The 15,034-nt window shown below is 50.4% G+C and overlaps 1 protein-coding gene across 1 annotated transcript in view; it reads left to right on the top strand.

The window, feature by feature from the left end:
- Positions 1-15,034, top strand: part of IL17RA (interleukin 17 receptor A) — a 39,011-nt gene that overhangs the window by 20,982 nt on the left and 2,995 nt on the right. The window contains exons 6-13 of the mRNA XM_054168008.1: positions 970-1,096; positions 4,203-4,250; positions 4,357-4,514; positions 7,795-7,872; positions 8,310-8,385; positions 8,470-8,484; positions 12,154-12,255; positions 13,791-13,832. Of these exons, the coding sequence (XP_054023983.1) occupies positions 970-1,096; positions 4,203-4,250; positions 4,357-4,514; positions 7,795-7,872; positions 8,310-8,385; positions 8,470-8,484; positions 12,154-12,255; positions 13,791-13,832 (646 nt within the window). The remainder of the gene's footprint in view (positions 1-969; positions 1,097-4,202; positions 4,251-4,356; positions 4,515-7,794; positions 7,873-8,309; positions 8,386-8,469; positions 8,485-12,153; positions 12,256-13,790; positions 13,833-15,034) is intronic.

The following is a 15,034-nucleotide window of genomic DNA, read 5'->3' as shown; positions in this document are numbered from 1 at the left end:
TGTGCAGCATTGCTGGTCTGGAGAAGAGCAGAGATTAAAGCAGATGTGTGGAGTGGCCAGGTACAGAGCTGTGTAATGGCAATTCCAACACTCACACGGTGTGGGAGTTTTAAGCTGTGCCTTCAAAACTTTTCCCAGATCTTGAGCAAAAGAGTAGTCAAATGTGAACAAATCACTCTTGGGTGCAAAAAGGAAAATAAAGTCAATCCTAACCAATCTCATGGGAGAGAGCTCTACCATAAGATTGGCTGCACCAAAACAATCTCTCTTCTCTTCTTGCTGCTTTGCTCTGGGGAGAGAGACTAACTTGCTCCTGCTTGGCCTTGGCTGCATTGTTTTGGTATTAACTTCTCTGCTCCTCTCTCCCTTCTTTTGTACAGGGGGATAGAGGGGAAGGCAGAGAGGGAGAGGGTAGTATCTTCTCCTGGTCTTTGGCCAGGGGGTCCTGGTGCTGTTTATGAGTTGCAAATCCCTGTAAATGCTGTCACTCCTGGATGTTTTGTACATGCCCATTGCAGTCCGTTGTAGATTGTGGTGTTGCTTGTAAATACAGCTTGCATCTGCTTCCAGCTGAGCTGCTCTGGCAAAGTTAATGGTGGGGGGTGTGGGGGGAATTTCAACCCACCACACATGGCACAGCAAGATTCCTACTACACCACAATTTCAGGCTCAAAACTGAGCCTAATATACTCCCAGTTCAGAATGGGATTGAGTGGGAACTCCACACGGTTGGTTGGCACAAGGCTGCTGGATCAGGTCGAAGATCCCAAGAAATAACTGCACTGCTGTCATTTCAGACACAGCAGGGCACTGGTACATTCCATGCACCTCACTTCCTTTGTTTTGTTTGGTTTTATTGCAGTCAGGCTTCAGAAGAAAGGTCCTATGGGCTGAGGGAACCCAGTGGAGCAGGGCCATGTCAGCTGTTAGTGCTTGCTTTGAGTCCTCATCACTGCACTTTGTTTTCAGTGGAGCTTCACTTTTGACCGTTTCGAAGTGGAGCCTGGCCAGACTTACCAAGTGACTGTCTACCACCTGCCCAAACTGAGTGTGGATGGAGACAACAATTGCAAGTCCAAGTCATTCACAATGCCTGGTAAGAGATGCTGGAGTTCACTGGCAGCCTCGGGCTCAGGACTGTGCTGTTTGTGGCTGTGTGGGCTGGGGAATTGTTTTCAGGCCAGATCTTGTGAGAAAGTTTGGCAGTAGGGTGGCAGGATGAGCATAACCTGCTGTCCTTCCTGAAAGCTGCTGTCCAGAAAGCCCCCAGTGCTAGCCTTACCTACAGTACCCTTGTGTTATATATCCATGATGTGCATATCCTGCATTGTGCTGCTGAAATGTTCATTCATGGAGCAGGTACAGAGACTGGAAAGGACTTGGGGGTGCTGAGGGATGAGAAGCTGGGCAGGAGCAGGCAGTGTGAGCCTGCAGCACAGAAGGTAAATCACATCCTTGGCTGCATAAAAAGATGTATTGCCAGCAGATCCAGAGAGGTGATTCTGCCACTTTGCTCTGCTGGAGTACTGCTTTCAGGTAGGAAGGACAAGGACCTGATGGAGCACGTCCAGAGGAAGCCAGGAAAATGATCAGGGGGTTGGAACAGCTCTGCTACAAGGACAGGCTGAAGGAGCTGGGGGTGTTCAGCCTGGAGAGAAGGCTCCAGGGAGATCTAATAGCATCCTGCCAGTACCTGAAGGGGGCTACAAGAAGGATGGAGAGAGACTGTTTGCAAAGGCCTGCAGGGACAGGACCAGGGGCAGTGGCTTCAAACTAGAGCAGAGCAGATTTAGACTGGATGTTAGGAACAGGTTCTGCACCATGAGGGTGGTGGAACACTGGAACAGGTTGCCTAGGGAGGTGGCTGGGGCCCCATCCCTGGAGGTATTCAAGGTGAGGCTGGACAGGGCTCTGAGCAGCCCTGATCTAGTTGGGGATGTCCCTGCTGCCTGCAGTGGGGGTTGGACTGGATGAGCTTTGGAGGTCCCTTCCAACCCAGCCCATTCTGTGATTCTACCATTCTTCATCTACCTGAAAGGGACTGCAGAGTGGTCTTCAAGCTACCTGTGGCTGCAGCTTTTACTTCATTTGAAATCTGTCAAAGCTGCTCTTCTGCTTGGGGAAGGTGGAAGGGCAGGACAGAATGGTTAAATCGGATGGGGTAAAGTTTGGCTTCTGTTAGTTCTCAAGCCTGGAAACTTTCATTTCAAAGGCACAAGCAGGCATAACCAGGCAAGAAACTTGATGGAGCTGAGTGCCTGACCCTTCCTTACACATGTGAACGTTTTTGTTGCTCTCTCTGAAGATCCTGAGCAGCTGCAGTGCCCTCTGGCTCCACTGACTAGGTTATCAATATTGGGCACCCAATACACAGCTTGAAAACTGATTCAGAATTTCCCTTACCAGGTTCTAGTTGTCTTGTTGACTTTTTAGTTAGGAGGTGGCAAATATGTGGTGTGCCAATCTGTGTGCTGGAAAAGGAGAGGAGACACTTGGGTTGTTCAGTCTGGAGAGGAGGAGGCTGAGGGGCAACCTCATTGCTCTCTACAAGTACCTGAAGGGAGGTTGGAGTGAGGAGGGGGCAGCCTCTGCTCCTTGGTGGCAAGCAACAGGACAGAGGAAATGGTTCCAAGCTTTGCCAGGGGAGGTTCAGGCTGGATGCTAGGAACTATTTCTTCCCAGAGAGGGTTCTCAGACACTGGAATGGTCTGCCCAGGGCAGTGCTGGAGCCACCATCCCTGGAGGTGTTTCAGCAGTGTGTGGAGCTGGTGCTTAGGGACGTGGTTTAGTGCTGCCCCTGCAGTGCTGGGTGGAAGGTTGGACTGGCTGAGCTTGGAGGTCTCTTCCAGCTGGGTGTTTTTCCTGTGATTGTTTTCATCCCTCTTATGCTTTCTTACACCTGGTGACTCTTCAGAACTTCTGGCTTTTATCCCTCACTGTTCTTCAGAAACCTGATGCAGTGCACCAAGCTCAGCAGCTGCAGGCAGCGTTGCCGGTTCCAGCTCGTGTGACTTGCAGCGGCACTGCAAAGTCTCCAGCTTGGAAAACTGGACATTTAAGATGTGCAATGTTTTGTTTTCAACTGTTTAAGCAGGGAGGTTTTCTTTTCCTTTGTCCAGACCCTGGAGAAGAGACATCATTCAGGCTGAGACTTGTGAATCTCACATTGCTAAACACTGAATATGTAACTGTGAATTTGCCATCGCAGAGAGCTGCCAAAGATCATCACAGCCAAGCTGCTAAATGAAATGAAGAGAATGACAAATGTGGGAGAGTGTTCTCTCTTCCAGGATTCCAGCCTCCTAACCATTGCTGGGGCAGAGTGCTTCAGGGGGAATCTATTGCTGTGGGGCTCTCAGAGATCAATATAAAGCTTTCCTTCCACTCTGACTCTCTCTGTAAGCTCTCCAGAGCTGTCAGATGCTGCTGTTCCAATCAGTGCTGGGGTTTGCCAGTCTGAGGAATTATCTCTGGTCTGAAAATTAAAGGAAAAATTTAGAACACCAAACCACCAACAGAAACAAAACCAAAGCAAAGTAAATGCATCAGTGGAAGAGCTGGAGCTGGCTTATGGACGTGCTGGAATGTATCCAGGGAAGGGCCACGAGGGTGATCAGAGGGCTGGAGCTCCTCTCCTGTGTGGACACACTGGGAGGGCTGGTGTTGTTCAGGCTGAAGAAAAGAAGGCTCCAAGGAAACCTTCTTGTGGCCTTCCAGTATCTGAAGGGGGCTACAAGAAAGCTGGGGAGGGACTTTTTAGGGTGTCAGGGAGTGATGGGGTTAGGGGGAATGGATCCAAGCTAAAGGAAGGGAGATTAAGATTAGACATTAGGAAGAAGCTCCTCCCCATGAGGGTGGTGAGAGCCTGGCACAGGCTGCCCAGGGAGGTGGTGGAAGCCTCATCCTTGGAGGTGTTTGCAGCCAGGCTGGATGTGGCTGTGAGCAACCTGCTGTAGTGTGAGGTGTCCCTGCCCATGGCAGGGGGGTTGGAACTGTCTGAGCCTTGAGGTCCCTTCCAACCCTGATAACTCTGTGATTCTGTGATGCTATTCTGCTGCAGAATTTGGTTTCTGTCTTGGAACAAAGGTCTTTGCTCATCAAGGAGGGCTTGGTTAGGTGTCTGACTTCTGATAAGACAATGGATGTTGTTCCTCAATGGCAGTAGAGTGTTTCTGACTAGTCCCTGGTGCTCTTTCTTGCAGGCTGCACGGACTCTCTGATGAAGAAAACCACCCCCTGCATAAACACAGGTAAAACCCAACCCAGCCCCAAACTGTCCGAGTCATGTAGACATGGGCCCTCTGCTGAAGCCTTTCTGACTGTTGAGTAACTTTGGACTATCTGCACTGCTTCCAGGCAGCTTGTGGGAGCCCAGGATCCAAGGTGAAAGCCTAGGGGACAGCACTCTGCTGGTGAGTTTCAACCCATGGATGGAGCCCACTCGATACAAAATCCACGTGGCCAGCTTCCTGAACCAGACGCGGTGCAAAATGATCTCCCACGACTTCACTGAGGTGAGGCTGCTCCTGGGTGCTACCCTCTCTGCTAACAGAGACAAACACTTCTGCAGGGCTTGCTAAACCAGCACTTGCAGCCATGCTGGAGGTGGAGCCCACCCACACACTGGCACAGCAGTTTTCAAGGAACTCTTTTCACAGGTTTTTAATCCGCTTGGGAAAGAAGAACTGGAATGCAGGAATTTGCTAGATCTTCATGGAATTGTCAGGGTTGGAAGGGGCCTCAAGGCTCAGCCAGTTCCAACCCCCCTGCCATGGGCAGGGGCACCTCACACTACAGCAGGTTGCCCAGAGCCACATCCAGCCTGGCTGCAAACACCTCCAGGGATGAGGCTTCCACCACCTCCCTGGGCAGCCTGTGCCAGGCTCTCACCACCCTCATGGGGAGGAGCTTCTTCCTAATGTCTAATCTTAATCTCCCTTCCTTTAGCTTGGATCCATTCCCCCTAATCCCATCACTCCCTGACACCCTAAAAAGTCCCTCCCCAGCTTTCTTGTAGTCCACCACCTCCCTGGGCAACCTGTGCCAGGCTCTCACCACCCTCATGGAGAAGAACTTCTTCCTAACATCCAATCTCAATCTATACATTTCTATCTTTTTTACACTCCCCCCAGTCCTATCACTCCCTGACATCCTAAAAAGTCCCTCCCCAGCTTTCTTGTAGCCCCCCTCAGATACTAGAAAGCCACAATTAGGTCTCCTCAGAGCCTTTTCTTCTTCCAGACTGCACAACCCCAACTCTCTCAGTCTGTCTCCATACCAGAGCAGCTCCAGCCCTCTGCTCATCCTCGTGGCTCTTCTCTGGACACCTTTGAGCACCTCCAGATCCTTCCTGTAACAGAGGCTCCAGAACTGGACACAGTGCTCCAGGTGTGGTCTCACCAGAGTGGAGTAGAGGGGGAAAATCCCCTCCCTGGCCCTGCTGGCCACACTTCTCTTGCTGCAGCTCAGGCCTTGATGAAGGGACAGAGTGTGCCAGCAGTAAGTTGGCAGATGACACCAAGTGAGGTGTCTGTGCTGATCTGCACCACAGCAGGGAGGCTCTGCAGAGGGACTTGGACAGATTGGATCCATGGCCAATGTTAACAGGATGAGCTCCAGCAAGGCCAAGTACCAGGGCCTGCACTTGGGGCACAACAACCCCAAGCAACACTACAGGCTTGGGGCAGCGTGGCTGGAAAGCTACTGGCAGAAAGGGAGCTGGGGGTGCTGATGGACAAGCAGCTGAACAGGAGCCAGCAGTGTGCCCAGCTGGCCTAGAAAGCCAAAGGCCTCCTGGCTGGGATCAGCAATGCTGTGGCCAGCAGGAGCAGGGAGGGGATTGTCCCCTGGGACTCAGCTCTGGGGAGGCCACACCTGGAGGGTTGTGTCCAGTTCTGGGCACCTCAATCCAAGAGAGATGTGGAGGTGCTGGAGCCAGGGCAGAGCAGGGCAAGGAAGCTGGGAAGGGCCTGGAGAAGAAATCTGATGGAGAGTGACTGAAGGAGCTGGGGATGGTTAGTGGGAAACAGAGGAGGCTGAGGGGAGACCTCATGGCTGTCTACAGCTACCTGCAAGGAGGTTGTGGAGAGGTTGGTGCTGGTCTCTTCTCACAGGTAATTAGTGATAGAAAAGAGTGAATGGCCTTGAGCTGTGACTAGGGTTAGACTGGACATTAGGAAGAGTTTTTTCCCAGCAAGACTGGTCAGGCCTTGAAATGTGCTGCCCAGGGAGGTGGTGAAGTTCCCAAGCCTGGATGTGTTTAAAGGTGGTTTGGCTGTGGTGCTTGGGGCTATGGTTTAGGGGTGAACCTTTCAGAATAGGGCTCTGGGTTGGACTTGGTGATCCTGAGGCTCTTTTGCAACCTGAATGTTTCTGTGGTTCTGTGAAAAAAAAACCAAACCATTTTATATGTGGAGAAGTCTGTAACCAGCAAACCCCATGGCCCAGCCACTTGCTCCAGCCCAAACTGGGGGCTGTGCTGGGGGTCAGGGAGCACTGATCCCCTTGGCATCAGTGCTGGAGCTCACCCTTTCCTGGGATAACCTTTGCCAGTTTATTTGCATCCTGTTTAAAACTTTGTAATGGGTGTGCTCAGTGCTTGGTATCCAGGACTTGTGTTCAGTGAATGTGATGGCATTCATTTGCCTTCTGTCCTCATTGCACATCCCCTCCAATATTGATTGGAATGAGTTTCTAGGCCCAGCTTGTCAGGGTGCTGAGCCATCTGATTTAAACTATATTCTTACCCTGCAAGGTTGGACTGGCTGATCCTTGAGGAGCCTTCCAACCTGGTGTTCTATGAATGAATCTACAAAGAAAGCCGAAGTCTGGTGTTAGGCTGTGAGGGCTTTGCCTTTGTCAGGCCAGTCTCTGGGGGATAAGGCCAAGTTAATCAATCAAAGCTGAGGAACAAAGCGAGATTTGGTTGCTGTAAGTCTTGCAGCCTGTGTTGTGGAGAAGCTCAAAGCAGATCTAGATTGTCTTCTGACATAAATGTTCTCCTTCAGGCATCTGAGGTAGGGGAAATGCTGAATATCATTGGTCCCAGTCCCCCCTCTTTCCTTGAGGGAGAGCAGATAGGTTGGCATTCAGTTTGGACCCTCCTTCTGTTCTTCCACACACATCAGTGCATGCAGTGAGAAGGGGCTGGTTAACTTACTGCTGCCACAACTGGTACAGCTGTGTGCATGGCCCCTGTTAGAGGTGAATGTGCCTCGTTTTAAACTGTGGATCTGCTAATCATTGTAAAGCATGTTTAGATTATCATGCTCTTGGTGGCATGCAGCAGGTAAGAAGGCTGTCTTTGTTCTAGTGCCAGAAGCAGCAGTGCTGACAGCTGCTTTTAATGAACCGAGGAGACTTGGTGAGGTTTGCAGAAGAAATAGCTGAAGTCATTCCCCTTAAGTAACTGGAAGGTCACACAATTGGAATCATGGAATTACAGAATGGGCTGGGTTGGAAGGGAGCTCCAAAGATCATGTAGTCTAAGCTCTTCTGCAGTAGGCAGGGGCATCCTCAACTAGATTTGCACAGTGCACATCCTTAACTGTTTCCTGTTCTTAGCCTGTCGTGTTAACTGCATTGCCATGTCTGTCACACAGACACTACACCTCCAGTGGTGGTGGCCAGGCCACTTATCCATTTTGCTCTCTGTAGTTTTCTTGTTCAGGAACAAAAAAAAAGACATTTCTACTCCTTTGGCCCACTCCATATTCTCCTGTCAAGTCCTTTTGCCTTTCCTGTGCCTTCCTGCCCTGTCCTTCCTTCCCTCACACGTGCCTCTGATTTCTGCAGGGTGGACAGCAGGAGCAAGTTAACATCACAATCAAAATAGAGAAGAACATAAGAGCTTGCTGCAGCTATGAAATACAGGTAGAAGCTCACTGATGTCCCTGTGTCCTTCCTTCACCAGCAATGCAATGAGCATCTTAGGACTGTTGGGGGGTTTGCATGGTGTTTGGTTCTGAGATGAGCTAATCCTTCATTTCCTCTGCCAGGGAAGTGATGATTATGGTGAACACTTGGGGCTTTCATGTAGTGTTCTCTGTAGGCAGTGGCTCTTCCTTAGTAGAGAGCTGCCAAGTCAGAGATTATGGACTGGGAATGGCAAGTGTGCCACCTCAAGAACTCATTGCCCTCCTTAATGTATAGTGTAAGAATCCTTGATTCATTTTGTTTCCCCAGAGGGCAATGGGAATTCTGTGTCCCTGGGCTAGAGTACAGGGGAGTGCTGAGATGGGGCAAGGTGCTCTTAAGAGCAGCTGCTTGGCTTCTGATGCTTTGTATTTATGTACTTATTTCCCCTGCAGATTCAGCCATTCTTTATGAACTGTGGCACAGACTGTCTGAGGCACTCTGCTTTCATCCCATGCTCACCAGCTCCAAGTGAGAACTGCTGTTCAGTGCATTAGATTCCCATTGTCTTACAGATGAGACCTGAATTTCTAACATAACTCTTGTCTTTTGCAGGTACAGACCCAGCAGGTAAGAAGTTCTTCCAATACCCTCAAACTTTTTCTTGGTTTGCTGTATGGTTTGGGGTTTTTTTGCTGCTATTTTCCTTTCATAGAATCAATAAGGTTGGAAAAGACCTCAAAGATCATCCAGTCCAACCTAGCACCCAACACCTCCTGACTAACTAAACCATGGCTCCAAGGGCCACATCCAGTCCCTTTTTGAACACCTCCAGGGATGGTGACTCCACCACCTCCCTGGGCAGCACATCCCAAGGGCCAATCTCTCTTGCTGGGAAGAACTTTCTCCTCACCTCCAGCCTAAACTTCCCCTGGCACAGCTTGAGACTGTGTCCTCTTGTTCTGGTGCTGCTTGCCTGGGAGAAGAGACCAACCCCCACCTGGCTACAACCTCCCTTCAGGGAGTTGTAGAGAGCAATAAGGTCTCCCCTGAGCCTCCTCTTCTGCAGGCTAAGCAACCCCAGCTCCCTCAGCCTCTCCTCACAGGGCTGTGCTCCAGACCCCTCCCCAGCCTTGTTGCCCTTCTCTGGACACCTTCAAGTCTCTCAATGTCCTTCTTAAACTGAGGAGCCCAGAACTGGACACAGGACTCAAGGTGTGGCCTAACCATTGCTGAGTCCAGGGCACAATGACCTCCCTGCTCCTGCTGGCCACACTATTCCTGATGCAGGCCAGGATGCCATTGGCCTTCTTCGCCGCCTGGGCACAATGCTGGCTCTTGTTCAGCTGCTGTCAACCAGTCCCCCCACGTCCCTTTCTGCCTGGCTGCTCTCAGCCACTCTGTCCCCAGCCTGTAGCTCTGCATGGGGTTGCTGTGGCCAAAGTGCAGCACCCAGCACTTGGACTTGTTGCATGCCATCCTGTTGGGACTCCACCCATCAGTCCAGCCTGGCAAGGTCCTTCTGCAGAGCCCTTCTGCCCTCTAACAGATCAACTCCTGCCCCCAACTTGGTGTTGTCTGCAAATTTACTGCCTCCAGAACAACAAATGCTCCTTGCTGAGAATGGGCAGGAATGTGCCCTGGTAGTGCTTGAGCTCAGGATGAGCTGTGGGGAGAGTTATTTCCCCATGCCTGAACCAGGCAAGGATTTGCATGCAGTGAGAGCCTTAGAAAAGGGATTTTTTTTCCCTTGTTTTTTTTTTTCCCTTAGAGCTGCTTCTCTTGCTTGCATAAAGCTCTTTGAGAAACAGTTTTGACAAGAGGAGTCTAAATGTAAAATACTTTCTGCCACTTTGCTCAGTGTTAAGGGAAATTTGCATAGTATAAAGCAGCTTTTGGAGACAATAGCTTGCATATATTCATTCTGATGATTGTCAAGAGAAATCATGTGCATGAGGATGTGAAATCTCTTGTCTTTCTTTGGCTGCAACAGCACCTGTGAGGAGCCAAGAAATGAAAAGGGGGAGGTGAGGTGGGGAGGAAGCCCTGTAGACTGGGAGGGCAAAAAGAACCAAGCAACAACAAAACTAAAAGGAAAAACCACCAAAACCCAACCAGCCTCACCCAAAATGGTGAGCTGGTTGGTTGGTTGGAAAGGTAGATTTATATAAGAAGCAGGACCTGGGTAGCTAAGCATTGCTTCTTGGAGAGCTTCTGTGTCTGCAGAGTGCTGCACATATGGTGGAGCACAGCCCTGTGAGGAGAGGCTGAGGGAGCTGGGGTTGCTTAGCCTGCAGAAGAGGAGGCTCGGGGGAGACCTTCTTGCTCTCTACAACTCCCTGAAGGCAGGTTGGAGCCAGGTGGGGGTTGGTCTCTTCTCCCAGGCACCCAGCACCAGAACAAGAGGACACAGTCTCAAGCTGTGCCGGGGAGGTTTGGGCTGGAGGTTAGGAAGAAATTCTTCATAGAGAGAATCACAGAATCACCAAGTTTGGAAGAGACCTCTGAGATCAAGTCCAACCTGTCACCCCAGACCTCATGACTAGACCATGGCACCAAGGGCCACATCCAATCCCCTCTTGAACACCTCCAGGGATGGGGACTCCACCACCTCCCTGGGCAGCACATTCCAATGACAAATGACTCAGTGAAGAACTTTCTCCTCACCTCCAGCCTAAACTTCCCCTGGCACAGCTTGAGACTGTGTCCTCTTGTTCTGGTGCTGCTTGCCTGGGAGAAGAGACCAACCCCCACCTGGCTACAACCTCCCTTCAGGGAGTTGTAGAGAGCAATAAGGTCTCCCCTGAGCCTCCTCTTCTGCAGGCTAAGCAACCCCAGCTCCCTCAGCCTCTCCTCACAGGGCTGTGCTTGAGGCCTCTCCCCAGCCTCATTGCCCTTCTCTGGACATGAGAGAGATTGGCCATTGGGATGTGCTGCCCAGGGAGTTGGTGGAGTCATCATCCCTGGAGGTGTTTAGGAAGAGACTGGATGGGGTGCTTGGTGCCATGGTTTAGTTGACTAGGTGGTGGTGGGTGATAGGCTGGATGCAATGATCTTGAAGGTCTCTTCCCACCTGGTTTATTCTGTTCTTTGTAGAGCAGCAGCATCAAAAGCAGGAACTCATTTTTGAGAAGTGTTGTAAGGAAGAAGTTCTGGGTTTGGGCAGAGCTGGGGTTGCCCTTTCTTGACCCCTTGTCAGGGGCTAGGGCTGGGCTGGCCACTAAAGGAGTGTCAGAGCCTCTCTGTTAAGCCCTCTCATTCCCAAGGGGGAAGAGAGTAAGGAGGTGAGACTTGGGGATTGAAAAGAAGAAAACTAAAGCTATTTTAATGAAAATAATAACAATAACATTCAATATACACAAATCTAAACAAGGCCAGTGTCAAATCCAAGCCCCCTGATGATAATGACATCACCAACACCAGTGATGCTGTGGCAGAAGTCCCACACTGGGTTTGGTTATCCGTGGCTCAGGATTGAAGGCAGAGCAGAGAGATTCCTCCCTGGACACCAGCCACTGAGGAAGGAAGCTTGACCCTCCTGGTCCCTCAGCTTCCCACTGAATATCACCCATGGTTTGGGATAGTTTGCTGCTCAGGTCAGGGTCTCCTGTTCTGTCTGCTGGTTGCTGCAGGTGCAGCCTTTTACTCCTCATGCCCAGTGTAGTGCACAAGCTTTAGCAGTGACCTTGGCCTGCACGTCACAGAATGCTCTGGCTTGGAAGTGACCTCCAAAGGCCATCCAGGCCAACCCCCTCTGCACTCAGCAGGGACAGCCTCAACTACATCAGGCTGCCCAGAGCCTTGTCAATATCTCCAGGGATAAGGCCCCAACCACCTCCCTGGGCCACCTGTTCAGTGTTCCACTACCCTCCTGGTGCAGAACTTGTTCCTAACATCCAATCCAAATCTGCTCTGGTTTGAAGCCATTGCCCCTGGTCCAGTCCCTGCAGGCCTTTGCCAACAGTCTCTCTCCATCCTTTTTGTAGCCCCCTGCAGGTACTGGAAGGCTGCTGTTAGGTCTCCCTGGAGCCTTCTCTTCTGCAGGCTGAACACCCCCAGCTCCCTCAGCCTGTCCTGGTAGCAGACACTGATTGTTGCTGCTGCTGGAAGCAGACACTGTCTGTGAAAGCATTCCACTAACTTCAGGAAGTGCAGCTGCTTAGAAAGACTGAGCTGAGAAGCAAAACCACCGGGCACAAGGAGTTCTGCTGTAGCTCAGTGCAGTGCTCAAGCAGCTTCTGTTCTGTTGAGGAGTCTGTTTGGGTACAGCAGTATCTGAGCACTGGTTTTGTACCACAGGTGATAGGATTATATGGATCTACTGGTGTGTCACTGGCATCTGTGTGCTGCTGGTGGGATCAGTCATAGCAGGTGTGATTTGCATGACCAAAAGAAGGGCAGGTAAGCCTCATACCAGCTAAGAAGGAAAGATTCAATACTACAACTCTATTTGTTCCCTACTTCTCTACCTATTCCTGCTGCTGTTTTCTTCCTTGCTGTTCTTGCCACTGAGGTAATGCCTGTGCCAACATTTTGTTTTACATCATAGTACTTGTAATATCCTCCTACCTTCCACTGAGTTAAGCCAAGCCCTCTGTGGGTTATGTTGACTGATGCTCCATAGTGCTTCAGGCCTCGTCAAGTATGGTAGGTTGAGAGAGGGCCTAGCTCTCCCTCCCCCACAGAGTAAGAAACCATGGCTAAACTCAGAGAAAGCAGACTAGATTTACAAGTATATATAGGAAGCAGATTATATATAACACAATATATACAGGTATTTACAATATATATACAGCAAAGAAACACAACCAGAAACCAGACCCCCAACAGAGGGGGCTTCCCCCTATGCCCCCTTCACCCCTCTACCTCCCTTCTTCCCCAAAGAGGGTAAGAAAAGAGAAAAGGGTAGTTAGCAAGGCAGACAAAGGCCTAGGCCCAGGGAGTTAGTTCTTATCTGTTATTTGGCCAGAAGCAGTCCAGCTGAAAGGGAGAGCAAAGGGAGGAAACTGAACTGAAAGTTCCAGCTGCTCTGGGTCTAAGACCTCACCTCCCATAATCCTACCAATGAAATTGGTTTAGAATACAGAGTATTTATAAACATTTAGCCAGAGTGCCCCTTCCTTAAAGGCACAGCCTCAAATGGTCACATCAAGGGAAAAAGGAACTTTGTAGCTCAGCTCTTTGTTTCCTGCAGACTGCTACAGATCTCTTTCCCATTCATTTTGCTCCTGCATTGCATGACTTCTGCAGAACAGAAGCTTCCTGTTTGGCCAGGCTGTAGTCTTTCCACTGTCCCCCAAAAGTCTCTGCAAAATTCATTTCTTACACTATTCTGAGCTTAAAATAACATTTTTCATTAAAGAAGGAAACAAAACAGGGCACAAAGGCTGACACTGAGCAGGCTGCAAAATTGGCTGTTTGAGCACTAATTCCTAGTGCCTTGTGCTACAACCATGAGACAGTTATTGGGGGGGGGAACTGTGCAACTCACTGAAAGGAAAGATTTTGGAGCATGTCTTAACATCAGCCTTACCCTCTTAAGATGTGATAGTTGCCACTTCAGAGAAGCCTGGGTATTAAAATGTCTCTTCTCCTTAAAGGCAGGTAGCAGAACAGCTTGGGGGGGGGGCTCTGGACATCTTGAGACTGGCCAGATCTGAGGAAGATAGAGAAAACTGGTTCTGAGTGCATTCCTTCCCTCAAAGGAATGATGTAGCAAAGTCCATAGCAGAACTGCCTGTGGAGGAATCTTTATTCATTCAGTAGATTGATTTCTTTTACCAGGCTTCTCCCTCCCCCTGCTTCTGTCCCTGAACAGTTGAAGAGTTGGGTTGTTGGCGGGGAGTTTAACTTAGTCTTGGGAAGGTGGTGTCATTGTGAGGGCTTCATCTTGCTTCATGCTTTCAGCACTGACAGTGACTCTCTGTCTGTTCCAGCACACCGGCGAGGGAAGTGCAGCCACGCTGATTTGCAGACTGGTGAGTTGCTTTGCCTGTGTTTCATCAGCCATGGGTAGTGAGTCACAGAACACAGAATTAACCAGGTTGGAAAAGACCTCAGAGATCACCAAGTCCAACCTAGCACCCAACACCATCTAATCAGCTGAACCATGGCACCAAGTGCCTCATCCAGGCTCTTCCTAAACACCTCCAGGGATGGTGACTCCACCACCTCCCTGGGCAGCACATCCCAATGGCCAATCTCTCTTGCTGGGAAGAAATTCTTCCTAACATCCAGCCTAAACCTCCCCTGGCACAGCTTGAGACTGTGTCCTCGTTCTGTCACAGGTTGTCTGGGAGAAGAGGCCAACCCCAACCTGGCTACAACCTCCCTTCAGGTAGTTGTAGTTCAGCAGGCCTAGAAGGGGCCAGCACTCTCATAGGTGCTCTGGAGGTGCTTCTAAAAATGAAAGAAGTAGCCTAAGCATCTTCCTGTTTAGCTAAAAAAGACTTTGTTGTATGGAATTTGGAAGGCCATATTTGCCAGATGGAAGATAACTGCTTGGTAAAGTTATAGGCTTTTGAGCCAGCTGAGGCTGTGCTGGTAGGAGAACCTTTGCTGAGCACTGAAGCCACAGCATTCTGTGGTTCACATTGCACCTCACTTTCATGAGAGTCTGAGCCAGACCATCTCTGTCATGTAGAGTGACCAAGCCAAGCAAATTCCCATATGATGTAAAGAATGGCATGGGGTACAGGGGCAAAAGTAGTAAGAGCTAGAGCACACTTCCAGAAAACATGTAGGTCTACCTTGGTTGTGAAGCAGCCAAGGGCTTTCCAGACCCCTTTGAAGTCATCTGGGCTGATTGCTGCAAGCTATTACCTTGAGTGGATGGCATCCTGTCCTGCATCAAGAACAGTGTGGCCAGCAGGAGCAGGGAGGTCATTCTGCCCCTGTACACTGTGCTGGTTAGGCCACACCTTGAGTCCTGTGTCCAGTTCTGGGCCCCTCAGTTTAAGAAGGACATTGAGAGACTTGAAGGTGTCCAGAGAAGGGCAAGGAGGCTGGGGAGGGGTCAGGAGCACAGCCCTGTGAGGAGAGGCTGAGGGAGCTGGGGTTGCTTAGCCTGCAGAAGAGGAGGCTCAGGGGAGACCTCCTTGCTCTCTCCAACTCCCTGAAGGGAGGTTGTAGCCAGGAGGGAGTTGGTCTCTTCTCCCAGGCACCCAGCACCAGAACAAGA

This window comes from Dryobates pubescens, chromosome 15 (genome assembly GCF_014839835.1).
Source record: "Dryobates pubescens isolate bDryPub1 chromosome 15, bDryPub1.pri, whole genome shotgun sequence".
In the NCBI taxonomy this organism is placed as follows: domain Eukaryota; kingdom Metazoa; phylum Chordata; class Aves; order Piciformes; family Picidae; genus Dryobates; species Dryobates pubescens.
This window is presented reverse-complemented; position numbering and strand designations above follow the sequence as displayed.